Source organism: Oryza brachyantha, chromosome 5, assembly GCF_000231095.2.
Source record: "Oryza brachyantha chromosome 5, ObraRS2, whole genome shotgun sequence".
NCBI classification, from domain to species: Eukaryota; Viridiplantae; Streptophyta; class Magnoliopsida; order Poales; family Poaceae; genus Oryza; species Oryza brachyantha.
In genome coordinates, this window is record NC_023167.2 from 4,350,439 (window position 1) to 4,366,343 (window position 15,905).

The following is a 15,905-nucleotide window of genomic DNA, read 5'->3' on the forward strand; positions in this document are numbered from 1 at the left end:
CGACGGCAAGTGCAAGTGCGTCTCCAACTGCACCTGCGCCGGCTGCAACTGCGGCAAGTGAAGCAGCCTCTGCATGTGGGCCCCACCGTCCAGTGTAATGCCCGTGCGTGCGTGCATATGCCTACATATGCATGGCGCATGCGTGATAAATAATGTTTCTGTGCTGTGTACGTGCCACGTGTGACTCGCTGTCACGTGTCTCCGCCTGTGTGTGTATGTCATGTGGGTCATGATGTGATGATATGATCCTGTGCATCGATCGTCGCATTTGTATCTGTGTCGACTTATATATTGATCAAACTTATCTTAGTTATGGCGTGCTTGTAGTAATAAGACCTTATTTTGATGCTATATATTGCACCTGCATGCATGCATCAACCACATAAACAAGAAATTAAAGCACACGAGAGAGGATAAAGCTAAACTACTTACACATAACACGAATGTCACACCATCAATAGAGATAAATCGTTCCACGAAAACGAACGATTAAATAAAAAGAAAGAAAAAGAAAGAACAGGAGAAGAAGAACATGCATAATCACCACCATCACCATCATCAACAGCAAGCATACAATATAACGCAACTAATCGATTCACTTAGTCAATATGTATATAATATATAACACAAATAGTGACGCATCTTATCGCTCCATCCATGGACGTCGTCGTCGTCGTCGTCGTGGTGCCGGCCGAGTGGAGACGATGCATGATCGATCAGTGGGAGAGACATGGAGGGGAGGGGGGATGCATGAATGATCAGTTCATGTTGCGGGAGCAGCGGGTGATGGCGGAGCAGCCGCGGCGGTAGGGGTTGGCGGCCTTCTGCGACGCGCAGTTCTGGTAGTAGGACTGCCCCCTCTTGTTGCACGGCACCTTGTTCGCGCTCAGCGACGCGTAGCTGACGTACCGGTTCGTCGGCTTCCGCGCCGCCAGCGATCGCCGGAGCAGGCCCTCGCCGTCCGCCGCCGAGCACTGCCCCAGCTCGCCGTCGCACGGGGAGGAGGAGGAGGAGGCCAGGTGGGCCGTGGTGAGCAGGTCGTAGCCGCCGACGGCGCTGGAGTACGCCTCCGCCGTGCACAGGGAGGCCGCCACCGCCAGCGCGGCCACGGCCACCACTCCGATGCCGAGGCGGGCCATGGATATGATGGACGCGCGCGCTGCGTGTTCCGGCCGGCGAGCGAGGTGATCGGGTGGGGCGTACACGCGTTGGAGCAGCTTCAAGGGTGGGTTCTTTGAGCGGGTGGCCGCTCTCTTTCAAGCGCGGGAGGTGGAGACGAGCGGCCGCGAGCGATCGGCGGGAGACGAACGCGGCCGTACACATACGCATGTCCGTGAGTGCGCCCTTTGCTTGGGCCGAGGCCCAGTTCATTTCAGCAGGTTTTCGGTTGGGTTTTAGGCCTTATTTCTGACGTTTCTGGTTGCAGAATAAATTGGACAGATACCAGTTTATGTTTATATATGTTTGTACTTCCTACATCAAATCTGATTTATGGATTGTAAATATATGGTTTCATTTTTCTTTGAAACGAGAATACTTCAATTGATTGGTGACAGTTTACCTACGGGAATAATGAAACATAATACTCCATTCATGGTTTTTTTACATGAAGTCATTGGCTTTTGGATATACGTGTTGACTGCTCGTCTTATTAAAAAATTTTAATCAAAATTATAAGTCATACTTAAAGTTACTATGCTCATAAATCAAATTACATCATGTTAATAAGCCATCAAGCCATCTAAGCTTAATTTGTGGGATGTCATGAATGAAGAATCCAAGTTAAACCACCAATTATACGTAATAAGTAACAACCCCAAGATTTGGGCTCAAGTGGAAGGAACCAGGAAAATGCAAAACGCAACTATTAGTTCGCCACTCTCCGTAAAATACAATTAGATCAAATGATTTTGCAAGAAAAGAGATAGTGGGACTCAAGGGTCCAGGTTGTTGGAAGAGGCAGCTAGCATTTGGTTCAAGTCAAGGCTGTGTTCGGCCCTCCCTGTACTAACCAAAGATTCTCTTATTTTTTACGTGTACGTTTCTCAAACTGCTAAAATATGTATTTCTTTTTAAAAATATTCTATAGGAAAGTTGTTTTAAAAAAATCATATAATCTATTTTATATTTTTTAATAATTAATTAATCATGTAATAATCTATTACTACGTTTTTTTTGTCGGATAACTAATATCCATCCTTCCTCAATCGAATACAGCCTTAGTGTGTTCCCTCAACCCCTTTTCTTGATGAGCCTTTTTCCCATCCTTGAGGAGGTAACATGAGGTATCACTGTTTTCTATGTAAAACTTGGTACCTTTTGGTACTAGAAGATACTAAATTTTACATAAAAAACAGTGACACCTTTTGGTACCTACCTTCTTAAGAATGGTAAAATTGCTCTTTCCTGAATATATGAAAAGTTTTGGCCTCCAAAGTGAGGGCTATTATGAACTCATGTTGAAATGTTGAATTCACATTTCGCCACAATTGGAACGTATCCCAACATGCCGATAATATCACATATACTCGGTTGCAATCTGAAAATGCTTCTCGATTCCACGTATCAATAATGGTCGCTAGCATGACATATCATTTTACGTGTAGTAATTATATGTTCGAACCCATTAAGCTAAATGTGAGATTGGTGGCATCCTTTCAAATAGCTAAATTATTCACTCGATTTTGTATATACTCCATTTTGTAGTTAGAATAAAAAATTATATATTTAAGTAACATAATTTGACTTTATTCGTTCGTAAACATAGTATGCGATATAATCAACTATACGATTATCCATAAATCGCACATCGTTAACAAGAGGGCAAGAAGTAAACTTTCAGTGCAGGTGAAACGTACACAGGAACAAAGAAAAAGCCAAACAGAGTAGCACAATACAAGAAAGTGCATGCATGCGAATTAACTAAAAGGCGTGCGTGCGCATATACATTGTTGTATCACTTGCGCCTGCCGCAGTTGAAGCCGCCGGTGAGGGCGGGCGTGCCATTGCCGTGCGGCGGCGTGAACTGTAGCCAGCAGTCATGCTCGTAGAAGTAGGTGGCCTTGCTGGGCCAGATCTTGTAGGTGAGCGTCGTCCTCACCCTCACCTCGAGGTTGAGCCGTCCCTCCGCGCGCTCCCTCGCCAGCGACTCCACCACGGCGTCGCTCACGTTGCTCGCCCGCCCGCGCAGCGCCGGGTACACCACGCGATGCCTCCTTGGCCGCTGCTTGAAGCTGGGAAGCGTGTCGTCGGAGGGCCCAATCTTGGTGCCATTGTAGTAGAGCCCCGCGCTGAGGTGGCCGAAGCGGATGTGCGTGGTAGGCGAATCGACGGTTGAAGAAGGAGATGTTGAGGGCCAGGTCGTAGCGTAGCGCGGTGGCGTTGCCGCCTGGCACCGGACGCCCGGACCGGAGAGCTCGAAGACGGCGAGGGCGGCGCCATCGACGTGGGGTTGGACCTTGTAGGGGTGAAAAATTTCCAGGTTTTCTCTATTCTATCGATCTGGCATTGGCGTGCCATCGTTCTCATGCTATCCTGCCGGCGGCAATACGCATCGTAGCAGCAGCAGCAGCTACGTGTGCACCGGCGCCGGAGGGACGTGCTGTGCCTGTCTGCTTCCTGCTTTCTCCTGCTGTGCTGCATCTAACGATCCCAAACAGATTCACAAGCAGTAGCTAGGCAATTTAATTTCTTCCGTGGAAATCACTAGTCCCACACACCGATCACACCAAAGATTTTTTGTTGGCAACAACATCCTAGGAAGTTGACGTTCGTCCCATCTTATCGCATGGCATCCTGACCGCCTCAAACCTTCGCTTCTCCCCGACATAAGTCCCGGTACTCACTATTAGCAAAGATTGACTTTCATCACTTACACACACATAAACCAAACAAAACTGTTCCAGTTACAAATGTCATAACGTGGCCCACGTTAGCCGCATATACATGCACACCAAGTAGTCCACCAAATTTTCATCCCAAGTAGTACCAAAACACCCTTTAGTCCCTCAATATATCATATTAATAAGCCATCTAAGATTAATTCGTGGGATGTCATGAACGAAGGATCCATGTTAGGCCACCAATTACATGTAACAACCCTAAGATTTGTGCTCGAATGAAGGACTAGAAAAAAAAACAAAATGCAACTATTAGTTGGCCCACGCCACGTAAAACACAATTAGATCAAATGATTTTGTCACAAAAGAAATAGTGGGCATCAAGGTCAATGTTGTTGGGAGAGGCAGCTAGGATTTGCTTTTAAGTCATTTGTCTTAGTGTTTTCCATTAGCCCCTTTTCCTTGAATATATAAGAAGTTTAGGCCTCCCAAAGTGAGGGCTATTATGAACTCAACTCGAATTCACATTATGTCACAATAGGAACTTATTCAACATGCCAATAATATCACATATACTTGGTTGCAACCTGAAAATACTTCTTGAGTCCACGTATCAATAATGGTCGTTAGCACGATATATTAACCCAAAAGATATACATAAAGATCATATCATTCTACTTGTAGTAATTATATGTACAAACATATTAAGCTAAATGCGAGATTATTGGTGGCATCCTTTCGAATAGCTAAAGTATTCACTCAATTGTGTGTTTACTCTAGTTAGAATAAAGAATTGTATATATTATGTAACACAATTTCACTTTATTCGTTCACCAATATAGTATATGATACAATCAACTATATGATTATCCATAAGGGGATCGATCCTATGCAGTACTGCAACTGCAGAGGATCCCATTTGTTGTTATCCATAAAGCCCACATAGTTAACAAGGGGACAATAACTAAACTTTGAATGCAAGAAGAAGGAAAAGCCAAACGGTACGGTAGCACAATACAAGACAGTGCATGCAAGTGAATTAACTAAATATTGTGCGAGCATATATAATGTTGTATCATTTGCGTCTCCCGCAGTTGAAGCCGCCGGTAAAGGCGGGTGTGCCGTTGCCGGGCGGCGGCGCGAACAGCAGCCAGCAGTCGTACTCGTAGTAGTAGGTGGCCTTGCTGGGCCAGATCCTGTATGTGAGCGTCGTCTTCACCCTCACGTCGAGGTTCAGCCGTCCCTCCGCGCGGTCCCTCGCCAGCGACTCCACCACGGCGTCGCTCACGTTGCTCGCCCGCCCGCGCAGCACCGGGTACACGACGCGGTGCCGCCTTGTCCGCAGCATGAAGCTGGGCAGCGTGTCGTCGGAGGGCCCCATCTTGGTACCGTTGTAGTAGAGCCCCGCGGTGAGGTGGCCGAATTCGATGAGGTAGGAGAATCGGCTGTTGAAGAAGGAGATGTTGAGGGCCATGTCGTACCGCAGCGCGGTGGCGTTGCCGCCTGGCGCTGGACCGGCGAGCTCGAAGACGGTGAGGGCGGCGCCGTCGACGTGGGGGTGGACCTTGTAGGGGCGGAAGATGACGAGCCAGAGAAGATAGACTGTTAGCAAGGAGCCGAGGAAGTTACAAATTGACTTGCACATGAAGCGGAGGACCTTGCACCCGCATGGGAGATCATAATCAATAGGGTAACCGAGATCATCATAACGACGGGGACGACGAGTAGGGCGAGTCCGGCGAGGTCGGGCAGCCTGAGCCGTGCGGGTCTCGCCTGGTTTAGACGTTGCGGCGTCTGTACCTTCCGGCATGTGGTCCTCATCGTTAGGTTTAGACGTTGCAGCGTCTGTACCTTCCGGGATGTGGTCCTCGTCGTTAGGTTTAGGCGGGGCGGCCTCCATACCTTGGTTCATGCCGGCGTTAGGCACGGTGGCCTCCGGCATGCCGGCCGGCCGGTGCTAGAGAAGAAAGGCTGGTTCTACTAGCTGAGCGATTGAGTCGAGCTGGACAAGCTAGCATCAAATGTGGGACAATTATATACTGGCCTCGAGTGTGTTAACACTTAACAAGCGTTTATAAAAGAATCAGGCGAGTCAATAAAACAAGTGTTGAATGAGACCGCTGATTGATGATTAAGGCTATTGACGATTATAATAAGAGCCACTCATGTCAAGCTAAAATTATTCTGGTCACAGCTTTAATTAAGAGTCTCCCTGTTCAGACATTGATGATTACAGAGAGAACTTTTTACTTGGAAATGTAACCCTACCTGTCGTTTTGTATATATTGTTTAAAGTAATCAATGATTAAAGCCGTTTATGACTCAACATGATTTTTTTTTTGACTTGTAACATTAAGTACACACGTGATTTTGTATATTATCCTTAAAGCAAATGATGACTAAGGCCACTGATGAATTAAATAACCTAACTGAGTTGATATGAGCGAACACAATTTTTGCTATGTACACATATGGAAACTACTATTAGGAAACGGCAGATAAATAAACGATGAACACAGTAGATCAATCACACAAAACATGAGATTTAATCTGAAAAACCCTCCTAATGCAGGAGAAAAAAAACCACGGGCACCAACCAGCAAATATCTTCACTATATTGAGATAAGGTTACAAAGCCGTACGACGGTTTACAAGAAGTATATATAAGATGAAACCCTATTTGTGAGAAAGCCATTTGATACTTATATGATTTTTCAAATTTAATAGCAATTTTAAATTATTTGTGAGAAAGACATTTCATAATTATATGATTTTTAAAATTTAATAGCAATTTTAAACCCCATGTGAGAAACACATTTGATACTTATATGATTTTTAAAATTTAATAGAAATTTTAAACTATTTGTGAGAAAGCCATTTGGTACTTATTTGATTTTTAAATTTTAATAGGAATGTTAAACCATTTCTGAAAAAGGCATTCATCATTATATGAATTTTAAAATTTAATAGCAATTTTAAACTTTGTAAACGATTTTAATAAATAAGATATCAATTTAAAATTACTATAATGAATTTGTAGTTGGCCAAACGCATCTCTAATGGGTGAAATATTAAAGGCCGATAGAGATTGCATCATCTTTGACGGGCTCTGATGTAAAGCCGGCCCATCACGGATGAGTTACATCTGTATCGGGCGTACTACTAAAGCCCGTCACAGATAAAACTCATTCGTGACGGGCTTAACAGCAATGCCCGATAGAGATGTGTTAACTTAATTAGGGTTATCCCCAGGTCCAAATCCGTTTCTCTTCTCACTCTCGCTCTCTCTCCCAACCACGCTGCCGCCGTTGCTCCCCGAGCTAGCGGTTGGTCCCCAAGGCGCACCGCCATTTAGTCTCCTGAGATGTGTAACATATTTGGTCGCCGCCATCGAGCCGTTTGACAGGCACGTCTCAGGCTATAGTTGACTGGAATGCTAAGTCCTAATAAAATCTCAAATTTGCTCACTACAAAATTAAATTCCTAGAGACCAAGTAGGTGTCTACCCACATATTGATGCTATAGTTCACATAGATTCATGACTTGGTAGTGGATATGCCCATATAAATATGTGTGATGGAACATAGGATGCTTGGTCGTTAGGACAGGTGGTAGGTTTGCACACTTTAGGGAAATCCTGGACTTGAGCGTGCAAGAATGGATCAGTGAAGAAAGCGACGACGGTGGCTCTAAAGACATCGAGCGTGTATGTTGCAATACAATGCTTCATTCCCCATGGAGTACTGCTTCTTCGGAGGAACCCTGAACGCTTTGTTCGCTAATCCATTTGTGTGCAAACCTACCACCCGAACTGGATAAGATATATACGCCCCTCCAGTGAAGGGCCCATGTTTTCACCATGGAGGCATCATTAATTACCCTGTAAAAACTGCCTTTACCAATATATATACGCTTTCTTTCGAATCTCTCACATGACCATCATATTTCCATGGCGTGAGTTAGTACAAACGTATAGAGAATCATCGTAGCGTAATGAGACGTACCATCATATTTACATGTCATCATGTGTATTAGGTAAAGTCCTCTATTTAATTTCATCTTTCCTCGTCTTTTTCTTGTTGACCGAGAGTGACACTGTCCTCTTCTTATTGAGTGATAACAAGCGAGTGACACAGCCCTCTTCTTATTGAGAGATAAAAAGACGGCAGTAAATCTAAATTTGACTCTTCTGTTTGTCGTCCAATAGTTATTTGCAAAATGTCTGAGCATGACCCATGTCAGTGACCACTAGTGAGACAACTTCAAGTCGGAATCCTAGGACATCAAACAAGATTCCTAAGGAGAAGTACACATAACAGAGGTCGACGCTCTAGGATTTTCCCCATTCTCCTAAAAGCGCCATTATGAAGTTCCCTTCGATCTGTGGGGTGCTAGGGAGGCGGCCACTTCATCATTCTTGCGAACCACATCAATTAGGTCTCACAGGCTGAAAAGGGTGAAGCCTAGAAAGAATTCAAGCTTAGCTTTACATACCGCGTGAGGACAAGGAAAGACTAGAGCATCGGACTATCCAAAAGAAGGGGCATTGTTGGAAAATTTTCAAGACAGACGTAGTGTCCGAGTTCATCCTCAACCCCGCCCAGCCAACACCATTTGCAAAGTACCTATTCATCACGGAGGGCATGTGGCAAGAGTTCCACGCGGTGAAATCAACCCCTGAGTCTCACGCATTAAGCGAGGCTTATAAGGTGCTCCAGGCAGCAAGAAACGTTCACTCGCACTGGCTTGGAACGGGAGGATATGCTGGCAAATAGGAGGAATGGAATCGGGACGATGAGGTTACTACTCAATCTAACACTCCGCCTGTTCTAGGTTATATCCCAGCCAGTCGGGCAAGGGCAACAGTGAAAAAGAGTAGCGAGAGGGAACACTGGCGTTCCCAAATGCCAAAGGTCAAGCAGTGTACTAGGAAATTGTTAGTTCAACACATCGTACATGTTCAACTCGGTTTCTATCGTATTATGTGTCTAACTAATTAATCATTAACTGTGCTATAGAGGGAACTTACTACCGAGCGACATGCCTCGCAAGATACTTGCTCGCAAGACAGCAGGATGACATCCTCACGGTAGCGTTGGGCAACGATGAACACCATGGACGAACAAGGGGTGCTGGCTCCAATATTCCATGGAAGCACGGGTTTCCTTAGTACGTGTGGCAGTACGAGAAGAGAAAGATGATGGCGGGAAGAAAGATGCACGCCTGAAGGAGTAGCTTAGGGAGAAGATGAGAGCAAAGTTGAGCTCTGAGTTTGATCAGAAGCTGTCACAAGTGGAGGCACGCATCAAGGGTCAGTTCAAGCATGGGAGTGCCGAATCCTGTGACGATCGCCTAGTGCAAGCGAGCCCCACATAAAGGCATAGCAGTTGTGGATCAAGCGAAGCAGCTGAGGAACAACCACCACACCCTGCTGCAGTTGACCATATAATGGTAAATACAACCGACAAGTCGTACATTGTCTTACAACAACAAAGATATGTAACATAGTACAAGAACGTGTTTGTCTCTATAGCAGGAGCCCACATAGTGCACCCTACTCATTAGGGTGACACAAACATTTACAGTTCCTACCGCCGAGGGCCTTGCTTTCAAACCTACGCCTGACACCCGAGTTCATGGGGTGCGGCTGATGGCCGGGCATACAAAGTTACAAGTGGACTTAATCAACCTCTAATGGGTAGTCTTCAATCTAACGCATCCTCCAAACGACAAGGTTTTGACACTAGGAGATGCCCCTGAGACCTTTATCCAATGCCCAAAGCAAAACATTCACATCAATATTACTCCTAGGCTAGCCCTATTGACTCGTCAGCCACCAAGACCCCCCCCCTACTCAAGTATCAACCCCTCCAGCCATTGAAGAAGGAGATAAAGATTTGTAATTGCCATATGATACAAATTTTGTGGAGGATGGTATATATGGAAGTCGATAGCATGACCCACTTTCGATCCCCCTCCTGCCAAAAAGAGCAAGAAGGCACAATCTTCTCCACCGCAGCGAGAACCAAAAAAAAAAGGTGTTGGGAGGGGAAAAGGAAGAGGAAACCTGCAAGCCTCACCTCTGGTTCCCAAAAAGCTAGAGCTTGGAAAGACACCATCAGCTCGTCCCATGCCTCCGGCCGTAAGTCCCAGTAAGTTAACAAGTTGGCGACCAATGTGGTTTTCTCATCTGGCATAAAATGAGAAGCCTTGCTCATAAGGTGACGTTTATCAACCTTGAGGTCTGTGCTATAATTGTTTTTATACTACGTACTTTGAAGTATATATATAGGAAAAAAATTGAAGTATATTCACTAACTTAAGGCGCCTCACATGTAGGAAAAACTTTCTAACATCCTGACAATTAAACAACTTTGATGTCATTAGAGAGGAGATAGCACGTTTCATACTCGATGACATCATATCACCCAATGGTATGTTTTGACCATATTAGTATCTAACTCGTTCGTTATTTGTTGAACTTGTTGCAATGCATCTGAATGCCTTTTAATTTTTCTCTTGAGTCAACATTAATTTTTGTATATATTCCATGTAAAACAGTTCGGTGCATACTTGCAATGCTAATTATGTTTATATTTCTTTCAATTATAGCTTAGTTTTGCAGGTTTTAATGAGGATCAACAGGAATTGTGAATGGATGCTACTATATGTATTTGTTCCAATATGTATGTGACTGAACATGAGTAAATTGAATCTTGGAATGACTGTGATTAGGGTTGAAAACGGTCGGAAAACTGTCGCTCCCATTTCCATTTCCATATTTTTTGTTCGGAAACAAAAACGGAACGGTAGAGACGAAAACAGAAACGATATCGGTGTTGTCGGAATTTCGGAAACGGTACTAACGGAACGGAAATATATCGATATCGGTCGGTAAGCGGAAATGCATATCGAAAATAACGATATATAGCATTATATAATAAGGATAAGTGCATGATAGATTGATACCACCACTTGTGACTTGTCAACTTCATACTCACATTAGATCAATTAATTAAGATTGATTACTGGGGGATTGAGGATGCAATTCCATTGGATAGATCAATAAGAAGACATTTCAAGTTTTCCCCCTGCAGAGAGGCCGCGCTGCAGAGAGGGCTGGCGAGGTGGTGCAGGTTAGGAAGCAACGCAGCAGCGATGCGGCTGCTGGGAGCAGCACTGGCGCAACGCTGTATGGCATGGCGGCACAGACCAGCTAGCGATGGTGGCGTGGGCGCGCAGACTAGAGCAGGACTAGAGCAGTGAGTGGCGGCGACATGATAGCTTAGGGTGCGTTGGCGCAATGGCTTCGGGCGCTGCGGTGGCCGGCTGGGCAGACCAACGCAGCAGCGGTTAGGGTTAGGAGCTAATGGGCCAACTCGGATTATTTAGGTTCTCTGAAATTTCTTGTGGCTAGTTCGTGGGCATTCGGAAATTTTTGGTCCAATACGGAATTCGAACAAAACGGTCGAAAAAAATACATTACCGTTTCCGCACAACTTTACCGTTTCCATTTCCATTTCCGTGGATTACTGTTACCGGCTAAAACAGTTGGAAAAAAATGGTAACGGTAGCCAGTACGGTCGGGAATTTCCGTACCGTTTTCAACCTAACTGTGATGACATTTGTGAATATGAATCTGAATGTTTGATTTTGTAAAATGCTGAATATATATATATATATAGAGAGAGCAAGACTAATGTGTGCGCCCTCTTAGTATAAGTTATTCTACACCCCCACTCTTTCAAGGCCTCCCAAGGCCCATCCCACCTCCTACCCTCCTCCTAAGGCCCAAAAATCACTCCCACCTTGTTTAAAGGCTGGGCAAAGGGTTAATCCCGTGGGTCAACCCCTTTATGGGCTTCTCCTCATACCTATCTAAGCTCACCTCTCGTCTCACAGGAGTTGTGCAGTAACACGATGATAAAAATACTGTAACACAACGACTAATTTGCAGTAACAATGTCGAAACATACCTATAAGGGATCTAGAACAATTTTTTCAAACAATATGGCACAAAACTTCTTAAAAAATAATATATGAGGTGAGAGAGAAAGTTGTTTAAAGTTCAAAATCTTAAGAAATATCTATATGTGCAGTAATGATGCGCTTCCTATACAGTAATAATGTTATGTTGCTATAAAACATATGTATTGTTACTGCACAATTACAGTAACATCGTGATAGATGTGCGGTAACATCGCAAAATACGTGCAGTAACACGTGTGTTGCACAGTTGCAGTAATGTCGTGATAGAAATACAGTAACATCACGATAGAATTACAGTAACATCATGATTTTATATTGTTGTTACAGCACAACTAATGCATGTGGAAGGAGCTAAAAATATTGTATTCTCAATCTTTAGAGAACAATATCTCATATGTTTTATATTATTTTTCAAAACCATTTTCACCACATTGGTTAAAAAAATGTGATTTAAAAAACTAGATCCATCATGACTATATTTTGATATTGTTACTGCATTTTATAAGGCATGTTACTGTATTTTTGGCTTCGTGTTACTGTACTTTTCAGATAGACGGGAGTTGGCAAATATGAGGTGTAGAGGAAGGTCAAATGACGGGTTTGACCGGTGGGAGAGTGCTTTGACCAGGGTAGAAGAGAGGTTTTGGGCCTTTGGAAGGGGTTAGAAAAGGGTTTGGGCCTTAAGAGAGAGGGGGGCATAGAATAGCTTATTTTAAGTGGGTGCACATATTAGTTTTGCTATATATATATATATGCGGGCATGGCTAGCAAAGGCCTAAGGCTAGCCGAAAAAACAGATTTTATTTTTTTGTTATTGTACTCATCAGTGACGGGCATATAGTAAAGCTCGATAGAGATAGCCTCATCCATGACGGGCCTAAATTGAAGCCCGATTGAGACAACATCATCCGTGACGGTTCTAAAGGGTTGCCCAATTGAGATTAGTCATCTGTGACGAGCGCCTTACGTAACCATGCTTGACTCATATGCTAGGTCAAATCCATCTGTGACGGGTCTTGTTTTTTTGCCCAATTGAAATAACTTTCATCCGTGACAGTCAAATGCCCGATTGAAATAACTTCTCACATCTGTAACCTTTGTATACTGATGGTGGCCATTTCCGACACTAAGAAGGCTATCCGCCCATTTGAGATGACAGATCCTGTGTTAATGTGGCTCACTCTCCCACTCCCACAAACGCAGATGTGGCAACACATGACCAAAGAGAGGCAGGGATCCCTTCCCTCCAATGGAGCACATGAATTGGCACAGGTGGCTTCATCAAGCAGTGGGTGCGACGGTGAACTCAATGAAAGTGATGGTGGACATGAGCTAATAGGTGCCCCCCCCCCATATTGCATCCCTCATCGCCCTCTTTGGTCTCTCCTACCATCCCCTAGATCTGATCGTGGTCTCTCGCATCTCAGTAGCGGCGGCGCCGGTGGCCTCTGGCTCCGATGGTTGTTGGTTTTCATGTTTGATGATTTTTTTTCTATAATGAATGTTATGTTTGATGATTTTGTTTCACTTCCGGTGACAATTCTTAACCTGTCATCAGTGATGGCATTCCCATCAGTGATGCCATTGTGTTGCTGACTGAAAATCGGACACCCATGTGGGGTTTCTAGTCCGACTGATTAGTGTTCTTTTAGTGGTGAAATAGTCCTAACAATTGAACATCAACAGACCAGCTAGATATGTTCAAAATGACAAATAGTTTAACATTCCGTCTTTAGAAGAAATACAGAAACAATCCTTCTCGTAGATGTAATACTTTAACAGTCCATATTTGAAAAAGACCAGTACTCTTTAATCTGTTCATACAACATTTTGATTTGGAACTTTGAGCCTAAATGTAACTTTCTATATATTTTCCAAAGTCCTTGATGATTAAAGCCATTGATGATTGTAGCTAAAATATGTTGACTTAAAACTTGAATCCCACAGGTCATTATATATATAAACATAATGCCAGTCATGATTAAAGCTAACCTTTTTACTTAATTAGGACTTAAAAGCCAACATGTGATCTCGTCTACGCAACCACACTGACCTCCATGTCTCACAATTATCTCCCTGCCTCTCGTCTCGCTCATGATGAGGTATCTCAAACCATGACATATTGACAACATTACTAACATTGGCTATTTTTGTCGACGCCATAGGTTTGCAACAATGGAAGGCGAGCAGGGCATCTATATTCTCCCTTGCATATATTAGAGCGGCACAGTGCTGATAGCCATGGCAGGCGTTTCGGAGCTTCCGGCCAGCTCTAGTGGTTGGTAAAGGCGGTTGGGTTTAGGGTTTGCAGTTTCGATATGGTGAACTGTACCACGGGGCACTAAAAATTTTGAATTTTCGAGAGGAAACTCCTAACAAAAGTCCAATTTAGTTTTTAGTTTGGTTAAAATTTTGAAATTTCCATGGGCATTCAGGAATTTACTGAAATCTCTGGGAAATGCACAGAACATGGTGAACTTTAATTTCTTCTTAGGTATTGCAAGATTTTCGAGAGGATTAAAAGATTCTGGAAGCCAACAAATCAAATAACTGCAATATAGCTACATATCAGTATTTACAGGACGTGTCACAAGCTTCATTAAATAATTAATGAATTTGTAGGGCATCACAAGTCACAACATAGACGGGTAATCTGGAATGAAGTTATTGCCAACATATAGGCCGGTTAAAGTAGTCCAAATATTTTCTTAACAGTCCACCTTACAAGAAGTAGACTTGTCTTTTCGCTTCTGTTTATGACTATAAGACAAAATTTGAATTTTCAACTTAAACTTTTAATTGATTTTGGTGTTTTTTTATCATAGTTTATTTTCCCGCCTTTGTCTTTTGATAGCTAAGAACACATATTTAAAAATTTTATTTAGAAATTATTTTATATTTATAAATATGTCATTCGACTTTTTTTTAAAAAGCCAAACAATCACCCTAGTATTACGCAGGGCGTATCCAAGGGGTGGTCCCGGTTGGCCCAGGTCCACCCAAAAAATTGATCCAAGCCATATATATGTGTAAGAAAAGAACATAAATGATATGACGCGAAAAAAAATGCCTCCTTAATTAGTAATATGTGATGGTGATTTTTTTGATGATTTTATAGATGTATATATTATATATTTTTCATGATATATTTGTGGTATTTAAAAAATATGTAAGTTAGACCACCCAATCATGATATCCTAGATACACGTACCGCTTGTACTACGTGCTCCAATCCAAATAGTTCTAGGTTCAACATTCCAACATTAACACAGACCAGGGAACTCATAGGCTCATAAGCAAGGCAAAATAGTTTGACAGTCCATCTTTAGAAGAGGTGAAGACAGTCCATCCTATAAGTCTAGTAATAGTTGAGCAGTTCACATTATTATAAGTACAGTACTCTTTAATACATTCACACAATTTTTTGACCTGGAACATTCAGCCTAAACGTAATATTTTATGTATTTTTCAAAGCCCTTGGTGACTAAATTAAGCCGCCATTAAAAATTAAAGCTAGTTTCTTTACTTAGAACTTTAAGCCTATATTTTCTAAAGGAGATGAGGATTAAAGCCATTTGAGATTATAACTAAAATATGTTGACTTAGAACATGAAGCCTACAGGTCATTTTGTAAATTTGTGGAGTCCTACCTCCGTTTTATATTGTAAGACTTTCTAGCCTTGTCTAAATTCATTTATTGATAAATGTATATAATTTATATATGTGTCTAGATTTATTAGCATCCATATGAATCTAGACAATGCTATAAAATCTTACGTTGCGAAACGGAGTGAGTATAAGATCCTTAAAGCCAATGACGATTAAAGCTAAAACCTTTTGACTTAGGACTTGGAAGTCTACATGTGATTTCTGAAAAACAGTAGCAGCATCTTGCTGTTTAATTAGCCTGCTCCACCTTAAAACCCCTAACACATACAGCTAAATAAGCTAAGAGCGACAAATTAAGCTAGGACGGTTGGTAATAGATACTTACAGGGCAGCTGATCATCGACCAAAGAAAGAAGGCTAACCAATTAAATGGATCCGGAGCCGTCGCCGTGGGAGTGCTGCAAGTGC

The 15,905-nt window shown here is 43.0% G+C and overlaps 1 protein-coding gene across 1 annotated transcript; it reads right to left on the bottom strand.

Moving 5' to 3' along the window:
- Window positions 1-248: 248 nt before the first annotated feature.
- Window positions 249-1,254, bottom strand: LOC102719867 (protein RALF-like 19). The gene has a single exon (XM_006655017.3). The coding sequence runs from the start codon at window positions 1,137-1,139 to the stop codon at window positions 759-761; it is 381 nt and encodes a 126-aa protein (XP_006655080.1). The 5' UTR covers window positions 1,140-1,254; the 3' UTR covers window positions 249-758.
- Between the last annotated feature and the right edge of the window lie 14,651 nt (window positions 1,255-15,905).

Bases quoted from the DNA above. Each gene is read 5' to 3' on its own strand.
- LOC102719867 (XM_006655017.3), bottom strand. From the start codon at position 1,139: ATGGCCCGCCTCGGCATCGGAGTGGTGGCCGTGGCCGCGCTGGCGGTG.